Raw genomic sequence first — 16,808 nt, 5'->3', positions numbered from 1 at the left:
GGCACGTCCCAGCGAAACGAGCGAGCCCCGAGCCTTTTGGCCATTTCACGCGAGGCGAAGAAAAAAAAAAAAACACACACACACACACACCCGGCCCCAAGTTTCGCTTTGCAGCCCGGGTTGCGACACCGGGCAGGGCTTTTTTAACTTGTTGCCGAGCTCGGCGGGGCCGGCAGCCGCCCGGCCCTGGGCGCCCCGCCGCTAAGGTCACCCGGCGGAGGCCGCCCGGGCGCTCGGCAAGGTCACGGCGCCGTTTTTAAGAGGAGACCTGGGGAGGGGAAGGCGGGTGGAGGGGAGGGGGGGAGGTGGTGTCTTTTTTGCGAATCCCAGCTCTGCAGAAGCGAGCGGCGGGGCTGCAAGTTGCAGCCGAAGGGGAATCGCCACCCCCTCCCCGCTCCCCCGGACGGAGGAAGAAAAAAAAAAAAAAAAATAGAGAGAGAAAAAAGAGAAAAAGCGGGGGTGGGGGGCCCACGGAACCCCGCCGCCCTTACCTGCTTCCTATACGGCGTCCGGCTGCCGCCCGCCGCGCTGCTGTTGCCGCTGGGGAAGATCATCGCCCCGCCTGATCCCCAGCTCCCCCCCGGGATGGGGAGCAACTTTGGCGGCCGCCGGGCTGCGGCGCGGCGGGGCTGCAGGGCGCCCCCCGCCTCCGTGCCTCCCCGCCGGCTGCGGCTGCGGCGCGACCCTCCCGGCCCCCCGCGCGGCTCCGCTCCGCTCCGCGCCGACCCTAGCCCTCCGCGGCCGCCCAGCCTGCCATCAACGGGCGCCCATTGACCGCCGGCGGCTTCCCCGGCCCGGCCGATCCCACCTCCCGCCGGCCCCAACCACCGCCCAGGAGGAGGGAGCGAGCGAGCGAGCGAGGGCCGAGCCGCGGAGCGGGGAAGCGCGGAGCGGGCACGGCGCCCGGCGACCGCCCCCGGGGCCTTGCGCGGGCGGCGGCGGCGCGCTCGCGGGGCCGGGGCGCGGCCGCGGGGCGGCGCGGAGCGGAGCGGGCCGAGGGGCGCGCCCCCGCGGCGCGGAATGGTCGCGCCTGGGGGGGGCCGGGGGGGCGCGGCGGGCCCGCGGCGGAATGCGCGGCACGCGGGGACGGGCGCAACTTGCGGGCATTCCGCCGCGGGCCCGCCGCTGACTTTCACCCCCCGAACGGTGCCCGGGGGTGTGTGGGGGTTAAAAACGGGAGTTTGGAAGCGCGAAGTTTTGCTGCGGTAGGGAACGGGAGGCTGTCTGGGGGAACGCTGCTCCAAGCCGTCGTGGAGGCTGCTTTGGAGGCGCAGGAGTGGTGTGGTCTGCACAGAACTGGGGCCTAGGACACGTTGCATAATAACAGCTGTTGGGCAACAGGGCTGGGAGACAGAAAGAGACTGAGAGGAAAGATTTCCAGGTCCACTCGCGCTTACTCTGCCGTGTTTACATCGCGCTCCTCGGCCGTGGCGGTGCACTAGCTTTGAAGAAGCCCACGCTTACAGTGCTGTCATGCCACTGAGCTGATTGGTGACATGGCCAAAGACCTTCTGGTGCAGACATGCATCACCAAACACCTTTTGGTTCTTCTTCCTCTTTCTGGCAGTAAGGTGGCCCTAATCTCACACACAAGTACAATGAAAATAGCTGGGCAGAAACAACAACTTGCCAGGTAGCTCATTCCTCACAGGTCAAGCAGCATCGTGCAACCATTCTGACAGTACTCGTATTTACAAACACCATCATCTTCTTTTACTCTTCACAAGAAATAATCACCAAATATTTTGGCATCCTGATATACTGCCACCACCCATTTGAGCTCATTTCAGCACCGCAGCACAAGCAGTGCCACTTGGCAGAGCTACGTTCTGCATGACTTCCCTTTTCCTCCTCTCCAAGCCCTGCAGCGGGTCTCCTTGGGCCCAGCCCCGATTCCATAACACGCCTGAGGGCTGCCAGTACCAAAACCACCGCAGCCACTGACACAAGTGGCAATCCCTGCTCTTGAAAAATGTTTGATGGAGTGGGTATGTACCAGCAGACTGCGTGCCAGGTCAGGTACTGTCTGTCTGTGCCACTCTTCCTGCAGGATCACACACCATTTGCATTGCCCCTGCTGCCACGGAGCTAGCACAGCAGCTGAAGCTAGGATAAAGTCATATCCCCCAGTCTGGCTGAGGTGTAGCTTCATGCACACTGTACATCAATAGTGGTGGCTATGCTGCTGGAAAGGTACCGGTTGGGCAATTGATTCTGGGTGGAACCTTTTTTTTTTTCCTCCTCTGATGAGATTAGTTTTCCTCAGATCGTTTCCTTTGTCTGGTTCAGTATGTGGCTGTGCTACAGCTTGTGCGTAATGGAGGAGGTAGCACGGGAGCAAAGATAGGCAGCCACAAGAGGGTGGATATGACTGCTTGTTTTGGCAGCAGCATCAGATTATATTGGCTTAATCTGTTCATGTACCTGTGGCTTAATTTGATAGAAATGTAGCTGTGTGCTCATGCCTGCCCTGGGTGTAGTGCAGTAGGTGAGCTGCGCTCCAGTCTTACTTGTTACAGACCCATGGTCACAGATGGCACCATGGGTCTGTAATCAGCTTCAGTGGCAAAACACTGTCTCAAAAGCTGTACAAACTGAACAGTGAAAGGCTATTTCTGCTCCAAAATGTGCTCAACAAATGAAGAATAAAAGTGGTATTATTCTGCATGGTATTCTGGTTAACAAAGGGGTGACAAAGCTTCACTCTGCTACACCTCCACGAAGTCTTTGTTAGCTGGGGATGCTCAGAACGGCCACACCTTCCCATCTCAGGGAAAAACCTTTTCAAAAACCATCAGTCATCCCCTGCTTCCTCCCCTCTCCTCTTCCTGTCCCATCCCCAGGCCAGCAGAAGGGACGCACACGATGTGTACTATGAGGCCTATTTGGGGGCACTGGGAACGAGCTGAAGAACAACCCAACTCAGTGGCTGAAATTCCTGCCCTGCTCCGCTGCCACACCAACCCACGACATTTGTGAGTCCAACAGGGATTTCCCTCGGCTGGGTTCAGTATGTGACATGTCTCCCTCGCTTACCCTTACTCTTTTCTAGCACACCATAAAAACATACAACAGCAAATAATTCTCTAAACATCTACTAGATCACCATCAACTGATACCTGCTTGTTCAGTTCTGTTACAGGAAAACACATTATAGAATTTTCTGGGAAGAAAACCTTGGTGTCCTATCCTATGTGCTAATCTACCTATCAAGTTTTCTGCTGTTCTGACGTAGGGCCTGAGCAATCTGTCCCCACTCTTGTCTTAAATGGAGAACCAGCTGCCTCCCACTACCTCCTCGAAGGTTGTCAAGAAGACAGAGCCAGGCCCTTTACAGCAGAGCATGGCTGGAAGGAAAGACCTAAATTGAAATGACTAGACACAAGGAGGGTCACTGCCCAGAGAGCTTGTGCAGTCTGCAACCTTGAACATCTTCAAGACCAGACTGCATCCAGCCCTAAGCTACCTGATCTGATCTCTTTGCTGATGCCGCTTTGACAAGAGCACTCCCAAGGTCCCTTCCAACCTGGACCTCGGCTCACCTGAAAAAGCTGCTTTGGTCTTTCCCAGAACACAGGCAAAATGATTTCTGTGTATATCCCTGCATTTCAGATTAAGCTGACGAGGTTCTAGACAATTCCCTGGACTTTTCAGTAGATATGATACATCAATTCAAGATACTGATAACTAGTTCCCCTATGCGTTTTCTGGGATTCAAGCATGCTTTGTAGGCCAAGAAGACTTTTAGTTTTACAGGCTTAGCAATTCCAAAATTGAAACAGACTTGCAGGTAGGCAGGCATCTTGCTGGTTTCAGTTATAAAGGAGCAACTCTTTTTGTTTCTGCGGGAAAAGGTGACCATGGGGGCTAAGAATACCCATGTTAATTATCTGTAAAAATTATGTTCAGAGCTTCTTTAATTAACCCAGAGTTACTTATTTAGAAATAAGGAAAACTTGCCAAGCAGATCTGGCCTGTTTTTGATCTAAAACATTGTGATTACATGTTTTTATGTACAGTCAGAAATGTAGGTTTGCAAAGAGACTGGGTAAATACAGGAAGATTTCTCTGAAAACCTGAAGACAACTGGAAGTCCTCAAGGATCTATCAAATAACATTCGTCAATCTTAACAGGAGGCTGGTAAAACTAACCCATTGCTTTAAAAACAGTTCTACACATTTAAACTGCTACTTTTTCATTCCTGTTCTAAATCAAATCCATGGCTTCCCTTATTTATCTCAACCTTCAGCTGAAGCAGTTAGCTCCCCATAGGGCATTCAGTGCCTCTGCAGGACAGATGGTTCCTCAGCCTTGGATCTGCTTTAAAAAAGGAAACTTTATTCTGTTGCGAAACCCTCGGAGTCCAGATTGGATGTCCTGAGCTTCCTCATAACCCCACTCTCGTGCCAGGACAAGTGAAGCTGGCCATGCGAGGACCTCCTCAAGCCCCATCGGTGGTGGGGCGGTTGTGGGCACCTTACTTCTCCACGTGGATAGCACCTGAAAGGCCTATGAGCTTTCCACCACAATGCTCATTTGGTTGAGGATCCACCCTCTCATCGCACCCTGTCATATGTAAAAAGATACAAAACAGAGTAGGCTGGAGGCTGAGCCACAGAAATGTAAAAATACATTCGAATACCCTATGCAAGCTAAGGAAACAGTATGCGGGGCTGAACTTTGAGAGATATTAAGCACTTCCTGAAATGTGTTAATAGTGGGGTATGGGAAGCTGAGTATCATATAGAAGCAGATTTTTAATTTTAGCATCGAATTATTCAGAACTGAGATGAAGAAAAGCATTTATAACAGCTGACGGAACAAGGTAAACTTCATCACATGGGAAGCTCCTTTAGAGATAATCTCCTCATTGTTTTTGTTGTTATTTAAATATCACAAGTATGCAGGAACAACAAAATCAGTATCTTCCTAAGTAAAGAAGAGAAGAAAGGGTCAGTAGAAATGGGACACATTATAGCCATGAACATGCAAAGGTGTTTTTTTTTTTTTTCTTTTCTGTAGAAAATGAAAATTATTAAGAAACAATGGCTTCTGCAGATGCATATGATCTACTAAGAAGCAGGTATTGCACACACAATGAGAAGCTATTGTCTAAGAACACCGTCTTGAAAACAATCACAGGAGTATATTCAACAATAAGAAAAGAATCTCCATGACAATCAGAACTGAAATCTGTTTCAAATATTGGTAACAAGATACCAAATTATTTATGTTCTGGATTAGAATATATAAAAGTAAATGCTATTTTAGCACTGTACAATATACCAGCTCAGAGTCACTATCACAGATTTCTGTTGAAAACTCGTGATTAGCACCGATCAGCTCATTCTCTCTGGGAATCCTCCCACCTAAGTCTTTAATTTTCCCATCACCTCTGTGGTTTTTGTATAGGTTTTTCTCCTTAAATCCAACACTTGCCTGTGAAACAAAGACCAGTTCTCTACTCCATTTAGTGCACACCGAATGCCTCTGCCTTGGCCACTGGGTTGTGCCTCCCTTGGCATGCTCAGACTCCTCCTATTCATTTCAGCTTGCACTTCATTCCTTCCATGCTTCCTTAAATGTTCCTGGACGGACACTTCATAAATTGCACAATTACAAGTAATTGTTGTCATTTCTTCAATGATTACTAGTGTTAAGAACATGAACATAGAGAGCAACACAATCTATTGTTTAATGTCATGCCAGCATTTTACATTATGGCATGCATTATTTATTCTTTGAAAGCTATGACAAGATGCTACTTTAGAGAAGTATTTCCACTGTCAAACAAACACCCCCTTCCTAAATATATCCTGTATATTCTGGGAAGCACAAGTACAAAAGAGAATTACTGTAAAGAATTATTATACAATGGGAATTTAAGGAAGCTGTTCGTAATTGGTAATTGAAACACAGGACAAAATCCAATCTTGATTCGTGGAATTAACTAAAATGATCCAAAAGATCTGAATTCTGTCTTTAGCTTGACAGCATTGCCAAACACTTGTTTTAAACTATAAAGCAAACAAAGTCTGTAAACAGTTGCCAGATTTATTATAGAAAAAAAAAAAAAAGTCTGAAATGACAAAGTATATAGTGGTTTTTCTTTTTTCTACTTTGTTATTAACACTGTAGGAAGTTGTTCATCATTACATTACAACATTTATGCTTTATGTGAAACTAATAAGAGCTCACTGTTTTGACATACTTTTTCAACTTTTTTTTTTTTTTTTCCATTTTGAGTGGAGTAAATTTAGAGACCAGCAGGAAAAGAAAGTGAAAATATCTGCTAGATATTTTCTACAAACAATCAATGAATTTATGCGGCTGTTTATTATATATTATTTTTACATATTTACATTTTTAATACAAATATTAATAAAGGATGACGAAAAATCTAGAAATGCACAAATTTTTTTTCTAAAACTTCGGAATTAGTTTTGCTCTAAAGCAGAGTTATATTTTATATTTGCTGGTTTTCCAATAGAAAAGCGGCTCTTTCTATCCACAATTAATTTGGTTTTAGTGTATGAGGTTTTTCTGGATAAAAATTGATGTGGGCCAGATTTACATGGTTATCTTTTACACTTTTTATTAGAATCTTAGAAGTAATGAAAGAAACTAAAAGTCTCCTGCAATTAAAATATGTTTAAGACTGAGAACAGTTAATGACAGTGAAAAGATAAATCACTAGACAGTAGCTAGAGTGGAAGGTCTGACTGAAAATCAGCCAGACATCAATTTTATTCCTTTGTGTGTCATTGTCTTGGTATCTAAGTGCATGAAACAGCTTCAGATTTGTCAGTGCTCTGCACTTATGGGAGAGAAAAAAAAATAAAATAAGTAGGACCCTTACGTGTTCTTTCCATATCTATAAAATGGGACATATACTTTAAACCCTTGAATGAAACATGCACTCTAGGCATTATGAACAGATTTGGTAATAAAAAATGAGAAGCAGTCTGTAATCACAGTACACTTTATACCTGAAATGGGTCGTCATGGGAAAAGGCAGAAAAAGTCACTTACAATGTGATATGCCAAAAAGGATGGAGTTAATGTCACTAGTGCAAAGCCAGGCTTGTGCATTTAAGCCACACACTTGAAGAAAATGTGAGGAAAAACCTAACCAAACCCTGTTCTGCAAACCTCTGCTGCAGACAGCAGTCGTCTTCTCCGCAACAGCAAGAGAGACGAGCCAGACTGGAGATTTTGTATAGTAGGTGTATACATGTTGATATCTTGGAACAGAAACGTAAAACACCTCTCTTTCCAAACAATGATGCTGTCCTAAGATGACTCTTCTTGCTATTTTTTTTCTTTCCCTAGAACGAAGCACTGCTGTATTTGTTTGACAAATACTGGTGGTCAAGTGAAGAACTGGCAGCCGCACCTACTGACAAGCACTGTGCAAATTTTTTCTGTCCTCACACACTTCCTTGTCAATTAACCTCATTTCTGACCTGCAAATGTCTTTACAGCGCTCAGGCTCCCCTGAGCACACTGACAGCACGGCACTGGTTCTGTGGGGTTGGTTTATTTCGTCTCACTGGGAGGGTGAGAAACTAATTTCCATATAGGTTTCAAGGCAGTGTATCAATTTTATCTGTCTCACAATTATAGCCTTTACCCTAAGAGTTTGTTTTATAATCGCATATAAACAGAAAGACATTAGTTTATAATACACAATCTGATTACGATGACCTAATTTAGAATAAGAAGGAAAGAAACAAGATCATGTGGCAGGAGTTGAGAAAATATTCAGCTGAGTCTGAATCTTATCTCTTTTTCAGTATCTTTAAAATAAAAGTATCTACATAAACCTTGATAGAACTGTTCCTGAAGTACCTGCTGTAGCTTACATCTCTGACAGGCATTACAGTTTTCAGTCGTCCAAAGAAGCTGTAAACTGACTGAGGGGGCTGGACCAGATGCCCTCCAGAGGTCCCTTCCAACCTCAATCTTCCTGTGATTCTGGGGGTCTGAAACTTTTTTTTTTTCCTCCCCTAAAAACACTCCCTCTCCGAGGTTTGAAATTGCATACTCATTATGTTCGCATCAGCTACACAACACCATGTAACACCGAACAAAATGATCAGCAGGTATGTTCAGAGTAAGAAAATTCTCCCTCCCATGTATATTCAGCGCTCATAAATGTCATCCACCTGGTGGTCATGACAGTAAAAATCTCCACTAGCAAGATGTTTGGCATCTGCTGTGGAAAGTTCCTCACACCCTGTGCTTCATTGCAATTTGCAGAGACCACTCTCCAGGATGAAAGAGCAAAAGCTTGCTCTCTGCTAATGCAGCCCTTCCTCCTGTGCTGCTGCTGTGAAGGTGCGAGATGTGGCTGGTGCATCACAAACACCTGAAAAGCAGCAGTAGGACACTAAAGCCATTATCTGACACCCTGTACAGCCATCAGCTGCGATCGGGTTTTGTTTTTTGCCACCACCACTCTGAACTAAACTAGCAACAGACTTCAGAGCTGTCCCAAGTCTCTCTTTACCTTCCAGGCCATGAAATAAATGCTTATTTGCATGCATTTTTAAAGCACGAGTCACTGCCCTCAAGGATTTGACTTTATTCCAAGATGCATTTCACACAGCAGTCCCCCAGGTAAGATTCCTGTTTCCCATTTGTGTTCAGTACTTGTAGCATTCACCATTAGCACCATCATTTCAGTTCCTGTAATTTTAAATTCAGAGACGATCTGAATATTTATGCACAGTAATCAGTAAATTAATCAAGATGGCTGGGACAATTTATTGCAGGGAGTAATTCACAGAGTTACTGAACTAATTGTTCTATACTAAGTGTCAGGAGCTGGCAGCAGCACAAATCATGGTGGGAAAATATTTCATTGCATCATAATTAAACTGTATATTTATTTAGGTAAATAGATTCTTAAAGCTGTTTCCAACACATTCTTGCAAGTTGGATTCAAACTATCCATCAGATGCCTCACAACCATATTTCACATGCCTGTTTGCCAGTACCCGTGGACATAAATCAAAGATAAAACAGAATGAAGGCCTGGCCTGGTCAGCAGGAGCTTCACCAGCAGGTCCCAGGTTTCACCCAGAATGAAAGCATTTACACTGTGCTTTTGTGAACTACTCACAGCACATAATCCCTCAAGGACGATGAAAAGGAGGAAATCTTCTGCTCCTTTTCCCCTTCCTGCTCCGAGCATCATGGTTTCAAACTCTTTGTCTGATCCTTTGGTTCCTTTACTTGCTGGTTGACTCAGCAACCCGACAGAAATCTTTCCTCTTTTTGTTCTGCCATGACAGGTGAGCTGGGGCACCGAGGTGTCCGGCAGGACCATCACAAGTGAAGTGGCAGGAGGGCACAGCCAGGAGAAGGCACAGTGGGGAAGGTGTGTGTCCCTCTGGGAGGAGGCGCTGCTGGATGGGTGGCTTCTCTCCAGCCATGGCTACCTCATGGAGTTTTACTTGGAACATTTTTCACGAGCAACCAGATTTTTAACCACACATTTCCAGTCAGATTCCTGAAAAATGAGGTTACTGCAGCAACCAGCCCCAGGCCAGGTTGCATGGATGGGCTGCAACAGAGGTGGGGGAGTGAGTCTGGATAGCACAGGAATTAGGCTGAACTTTCGCCCCCCGTTTGATCAGTCTTTGAAGTTCTTCACTGCCTTGGCAGCTCCTTCCTCTATCTTCCCCATTACAACTTCTGTCGGAGGCTCTGCATAGCCAGGATTTTCTCAGTTCTGGGATCTTCAAAAAAGAATTTTGCACTAAGCTCCCCAGGGACAGGATCTTCACGAGGTTTCAGCGCTTGCAGTACAACTTCATGTGTCTGTGGAATTCAGGGGTGGAAAACTCCCAGCTGAATTTGCTGAGCAGGGCTCTAAGATAAAAAGGATTTCAGCAAATGGCTACAGCAACCTTCTAGGACTAGTTACTAGGAGGAAATGGATGGTCTTCTGGCAAGAAGCAGATCTGGGTAAGTTTCTCCGTGGTATTTTACCATGAATCAACGTGAACATGTGCCCTTGCATGTACATTGGAGGGTTTTGCTACCTACCCATCAAAACCACCAAATAAACAGCTTCCTACTTCAGGACCTGATCCAGGTGCTCCCTGATGTAATCAGTAGTACATGAATAAAGACAACTGGGTAATATCACAACATTGCTTCCAGCCCTAAGAGACACAATTTACTCCTCACTATTCTAGACAATATTGAAAAGTTTCCACGCGCGTATTTGTTTGCATAATTACACATTGAGCTTTGCTGCATTTTTCACAGTTATCTGCCAGATACATTTTTTAACTTGATTGGCCAAAACCTAGTCCAAAATACCATCCAAATGTATTTGGTAAAGCACAGACAAAACGATGTTTGGACAAACAGATGGATTTTGGATACGTGCAGATAACATTACTGCAGAACACAGGCGTATGTACTCTAGAGGAGAGGAGAGGTTAATGACTTTGAAGGGCAAACATGCTTACTTCTTATACCTTCATTGTAATCAGTTACTTTATAGCAGACAGTCTCATTACTATAAATTGCAACTAGAGGCATTTTTGCCTTGCAAAGGAATTCATAAAAACATGTCAGATCATGTCAGCCGAGATGTTATATAAATCACATTCTGCACAAACTGAAAAAATACATTTTGCATCCAAGAAATTTCAGATTGTTTTATGAGTACAGCCCACTGTTTCACAACTCAAGAAGAATTTTCATCAGAATTACAGACACACCATTTAAAAAGATATGAAAAGAAAGTTGAAAATCTAAATATGCCTAAAAGCTTGTATTTTAAGCCCCTGGTTCATTATATTTCCACTAAAGTTGTTACTTCATTCCACAGAAGGGTTGTTCCTAACACTGCCTCAGACCATTTTAGCATATGCATAACTGATACACTTACATCTATGCAATGTAGTGACATTACCTGGAAAAAAAAGAAGCACTCTTAAATCAGCTACAAAGGTACTGACAAGGGCTATGAGTAAAGAGAAGTCCTTATGTTATATTCCTAATTTCAAGCAAATGGCAAGCTCCTGGCACCATTTTATAAAACCTGTGAAAACTACTAACTTTTAGACATGGCTGCAATTTTAGCTTCTTTTATCTAGTTCAATATTCAGTAACCTGAGAAAGAATAGACCCTTTTTCCTAGTGAAGACATACAATATAATGGTTCATGTCAGTTAATCATGTAGGCACATGATTTTGCAGGAACTAGGCCAGAGCTGAAAAAAAGTCAGAGAGCTGAATTAATCCCTTGGTGACTATATTCAATGGGCTGCGTGTTGGCTAAACCAGAAGATTGGACCAACCTTCTCTCACTCACAATGGAACAGAGAAGTAGGAGAAGCTAAAACTTTGAGATATAAATGACTTAAATTGCAGAACAAAGTCCAATATGATTCTTCATTAAGAATTTTGAAGAAAAAAGGACATATTTTCTATCAAAACATGTACGATTTGATCATACATACATTTGAGCACAATCACACAAAGCAAGTAATTCATATTAAGCTCCCTTACTGTAATTTTTACCATGTCATTGTAGAATATGGCAAAAATCTGTTTATTTTCCTAAGAAATTCAGGTTAAGTCTCTGAAATGTCACCAGTTTAGACAACCTTTAATTTTTTTTTTTTAACAAAACAAAAGGCAGTCTTAAATTAACTTGAAAGGTTAATTTTAGAATGCATTACCATAACATTTCCATTTAAAATAATACATGATATTATAATCTGTATTCTATAACATGTATTTCAGATTCCTTGGTTACAGTTGGTTTAATTGCTTTAAATTGTCTAATCACTGATTTCCTATTATGTCTGGCTGATAAAATTCAAGAATTGATGTCAAAACTGTGCTAGAAGTCCTTTGTGGAAACGTGAAGGCTGCCAGGCAATGCGCCACGCAGCAACCACCAGCTGCTTGCTGACTGCTGGTGCCGGCTGCCTGGTAGGCAGCTCACAATGGAAATGATTTTACGATACCTACCTACAGATCTTACCTTGTGCTGGCCTACTAGACTGTTTCTCGCTCCTTTCAAGAACTTTAAACTATAAAATAAACACACTGAAAAGGAGAAAGAAAAAAAAAAAGTCATGCCTTTTCATGCTGAGAAACTCCAGGCTACGGATGACGCATAGCACTTAATGCTATTTACTGTACTACTATAATTATTCGGTAGCTGATCAAACCAATAAACATACAATTTGGCAGTGGGTACATGTTACAGTGAGTAGATGTGAGCTGCTGTTTTTTCAGAGACAGCAGTTCCACTCTGCTGCTACTCTTGTACCAGATCTGCCTGCCGAGATGCCTCTCCCCGCCGCGGCCTTCCCTCTCCCCAGCCATGCCAGCCACTTATTCCACCCTTTGCAGCAGACGTCGCCACGCTGCCTCGCTGCATTGAATCAACTGCTCGTCTGGGTGTGCTACGAACTGGAAAATTAAACCAATGCAGCTTAAATTTAAATATACATATTTATTTTTTTCCTAACTGGTTGGTTTCCTGGTTGTGATGTGGAGCACAAGTCCATCCTGGCTGGACTTGGGCGCAGAGACAGGAACTTTGAGATCCCGCCCAGCTGCCGAGATGCAGCCTGACTGCAAAGCCCTGACCAGAGTCAAAACTGAAAGCAAGCAGCTACTCAGAGCTCAAGCAGCAGAACATAAAATATTTTAATTTCAGCAGACATTTCCAAATACTGAATGTCCTTAGCTCTGTCCTGAGATCTCAGTCAAACTTGCAAATGAAATCATCTTTGTTTAAAGCCATACTTTAGTGAAAGACACTGCAATATATTATATGGTTGAAAACAAATTTTAAAAGCTCCCCAAAGAGCAGAAAAATGCGATTTATCCATCAGAGTTTATCTGAATATCAGTGGTTTAAAAAGCACGGTGGAGATGTTGCACATTTACCAAAAAGCTTAAGTCCACAAATTTCCTCACGTGTACGGCAAATCTTTCTTTAAAAGCTGAAATCATGGTTACAGTAACTTCCTATTCAGTCATTTCCTTAATTAAACCATTGAACTTTAATGTGAAATACAGCCATTACAAAACCAGAAAGGAATCTGAACAATAACAATCCAGTCAAATGGGCAGTGCAATAACCAAAACTGATGTAAAGAATACTGCCTGATACTTTTTGGTCTGAATCAATTACATTGAGATACTAAATCAATTCCCTGAGATACTAAATCAAGTTTTAGGAAACTCAGTATTAGATTAAACACGCAGTAGCCACTCGATGTGATGCAGTGAAAAATCAGCACAAAGATGCTCTCCTTGGTAAAGTTGTTGAAAAAAAATGTCATTTTTTTTCCCCAAATTTTTTTTTGAAGGCAACACTTTTAGTCCAGTGATACATGTGCTACACCATAATCTCCAACATCTGCACTGCTCCATAACTGATGATCACCCAGGGTGAGGCATTTCTTGGTCAATTTTGGTCTCCTTTCTACTCCAATATCACAGTCCCCAGTGGTGCCCAAAATGTCACTGCTCTCATTTTAAACATGCTCTTTCCCTTGGACAACCCCTGCATTCACACCTGTCTTTTCCCAAAAATGATGTAAACACCCAAAAAGCTACTACCACCATGGGGGACACCGGTCAGCACTGCTCACAAGAGCCTGTGCCCTTAGTAGTGCCAGAAACCCAGCCGAGCTCAGGAGCTGGTGATAGATAACTGCCAGCCTTTACCAGAGAAGGAAAGGACCAGCACATGCAGGATGCCAGGAGCTCGGGGAAGGGCTGCCAGTACACTCACACCAATCCTTACCTCATCAGGTACATTAGCGACTTGGAACTAACTGATCGAGTGGGTCCTTAAATAAGCACCACTTTTCCACTGCTTAGGTTGCACTCAAATTTTAAATCGACCTGAAGAGACAATGGCTAATTGTTAAGCTTAAATCTTGCTGCACAGGCTGATACTCACTGAAACAGGCATACTACAACCTGCAGCTCTTCCAGGTATCCCCATACCTCCAATTGAAACAAAACAAAAAATTCCAAATTAAGAGATTACTACCAAAAAAAACAAAGATTTATTCAAGCAGTGGAATAAGACACAGTGGATGTTCTCTCCTCTACTTCCATCAGGGCTCTTCCAAATGTTTCTCCTTTTACTCTTAATTTTATATATATATATATACATATCCAGAAAGATAAATATTAAAAAGTCCTTAATAGCAGGATTTTAAAGTGCATATTGTCTGCAGTTTGATCCAGCTCCCAGACAGTGGGATTTTTTTCTTCCATGTATTCAATAGGAATGGTATCACATTGCTAACTTCAACGCTGCAATCTGATTTACACAGGCCAACCCAAGTGGATAGCTCCTGAAATCAGCTGGATCCTTTTATGGGTATGAAATAAAACCGTACAGATAACAGTGAAGATTGGGTGTTAGGGCTAGAGCCTGCTGATTTTTCTAATTGGCTGCAGTAACACATCAGTACAGCCTCCCGGACTTTGCCAGCCAATTGCTGCATGAGACCTGCATGGGACCGTGCCTTTGCATTGGGAATGCCCTGCAGCAGCGATCTTCAGATAAACAGAAACCTTATTTTCACAGGTGTAAATCCAAACTGATGACTTTTTGGTCCGGTTTACAAATCTGGTTTGGAATGAATTCTGTATTTCTGTGTTGCTAGGTAAGGCACCACAAGTATCAATGGGATAATAATTAAGCAATAATAGCCATAATAATATTGTGAAATCCGTATGTACAAGATAAGGCCCTAATCTTGCTGGATAATACCATGCCAACTAACTACTTTTCCCTTAAAACTAAAGAGAAAAGCCCATGATATTCAGTACCATGATATTAGTAATACTGCTTTTACTTTACAAACTACTTAGATAAATACTTTTCAGTAAATATTTATTAAGAAAAAACAACAACAACAACAACTACTTATATAACAGCCCAGTTAAACAGACAGACACGCAGAGATACTGAGGCTTTGTTTATAATGAAGATGCTTTATTAAAGAGAAAATAAATCTGCTTCTGGGCTGGATCTCCAAACTGAAAGGGTTTTTCAGGTGATGGAAGTGAGCATTGTGCTAGGTCTCAGGCCTGATTACTTCCTGCAGGGATGGTTTTGTCATTGTGCCACCACCCCTCCCCAGTGACTCCTAAACAACCCAGGGTCACTGTGTCCTCTCTTTAATTAGTATCTCACTGCTGGAGGGAGGGGAGAATGTCAAGGAAAAAAAGAATGAGAAGACACTGTAAACAAAGGTCCTCAGGGGCATCTTAACAATTTGGACAAGGAATGGAAAAAATGCTCAGTTCTTTTGCTGGCAGTAAGAAGGAAAAAAATGGTCAGGGTGGGCAGAATTTTGATGTTAGTTGTATGAATTTGGAGAAAATAAAGAGAAATCATGCTAAGAAGGAAACACATTTTGTTCCCAAGAGGGCTTTATCATCCAACAGATGAGTATATAATCTACATTTTACAAGACAGTCAACTAAAATATGGTGTTCCAACCATAAAGCAGCTGAAGCCCTAAGGTCTGTTTCTCTAAGAGCCATAACTGTGCTGAAGCAACTGTCTGGTGAAATCAAATATTTTTATTTGTATTAAAACTTCCATGTACTTTTTTTTTTTTTTTTTTTTTTTACAAGAAAGTGTTAAAGTGTTCCTGCTGAAATGAGTAGACCATTGCATTACTGTAAGTTACACCTAGACTTTCCAGAGAAAACTACAGAGGATCTGAAAATGAAGTAAAATAGCATATAAAACAATGACAAGAGACCCCCCCCACACTTCACACTAGATAATTAACCTGCCCTGAAAGCTCGGTAGACTGACAAATCAGAAAAATAGCAAACATTGCTAAAGTTAAACTGTCCTTATCAAACAGGGAATTTTGTGCATATGAATATGTGGGTTAAGAGTTAAAATATTTACCTTTTTTACTTTTCCTAAATTCCACATGACACACAGGAAACATTTTACCTATGCTTTGTTCACTAAGTGTAGTCAAAAGTTCAGTGCTTGCACAAAATTTAACTTATCTTAGAATTTACAGTATTTTGCAATATTTCATTTTTTTCTGTTCATCCCTGGTAAATCAGGAAGTTGATTTTAAAAGCAAAACATTGTGGGAAGCAGGGTCTATCCTTAAAGCTGATGGCATGAGAAGTTAAATGGCAGTTTGTCAGTCACTTGGCTAGCCATTGTAGCACATGGTAGGTGGCCTTCCCCCCCCCGGAATTTCCTGCTCCAAGGTAGGCCCTTAGGTTACTCATGCCATGCGTGAAGGGAAAGGAAGGGAAACCACACATGCTTTAGAAGGAAACCATACATGCTAGAAGTTTCAGAACATCCCAGGGGAAATGAGAATCCCAAATTCTCCTGTACCCCATCCTAGTCCCTGCTGCCACTGCTGCCTTGGAAATTCCTACGTTTTGATTTCTGCTGTCAGTCACAGTCCTATAAAAATAATGAAATACTAGTAAGAAAGAAGGGGAATAGAGTCTACAACCCCTTGGCTATGGCATTCAACCCAAATATAAGTAAATCACATTTGAATCTCTGCCCTTATATTCTGCTTCCAGGCTACTGAATACAGAACCAACCTAAGAGTTGCGGCAAAATCTGTTTAGATGCTTAGGTACATACAGACCTAAGTACCAGCTGAGATGGGACTGTAAGAACCACTGGAGTGCGCCGATGAGTGACTCAGCTGCTCAGCACCTGGAAGGATTTAAACATTCTGCTCCTCTATTTGAAATTTAAATGCAACTACACAACGTGGGTTTAGTGGGTTGTTCT

General features: G+C 43.2%; 1 protein-coding gene across 5 annotated transcripts in view; it reads right to left on the bottom strand.

The window, feature by feature from the left end:
* The window catches only part of RBMS1 (RNA binding motif single stranded interacting protein 1), a 149,622-nt gene that overhangs the window by 93,264 nt on the left and 39,550 nt on the right, over positions 1 to 16,808 (bottom strand). For 2 of the 5 annotated variants that reach the window (XM_084289319.1, XM_084289320.1), the window contains exon 1: positions 492 to 693. The exons of the other annotated variants lie outside the window; for them this stretch is intronic. In XM_084289319.1, the coding sequence (XP_084145445.1) occupies positions 492 to 554 (63 nt within the window). In that variant the 5' untranslated portion in view covers positions 555 to 693. Of the gene's footprint in view, positions 1 to 491; positions 694 to 16,808 lie in introns of those variants that run through there. 5 annotated transcript variants of the gene reach the window in all.

The sequence above is a fragment of the Netta rufina genome (genome assembly GCF_964035555.1).
Source record: "Netta rufina genome assembly, chromosome: 6".
Classification (NCBI taxonomy): domain Eukaryota; kingdom Metazoa; phylum Chordata; class Aves; order Anseriformes; family Anatidae; genus Netta; species Netta rufina.
The sequence above is the reverse complement of the archived record's forward strand: the minus strand, read 5'-3'. Positions and strand labels throughout refer to the sequence as shown.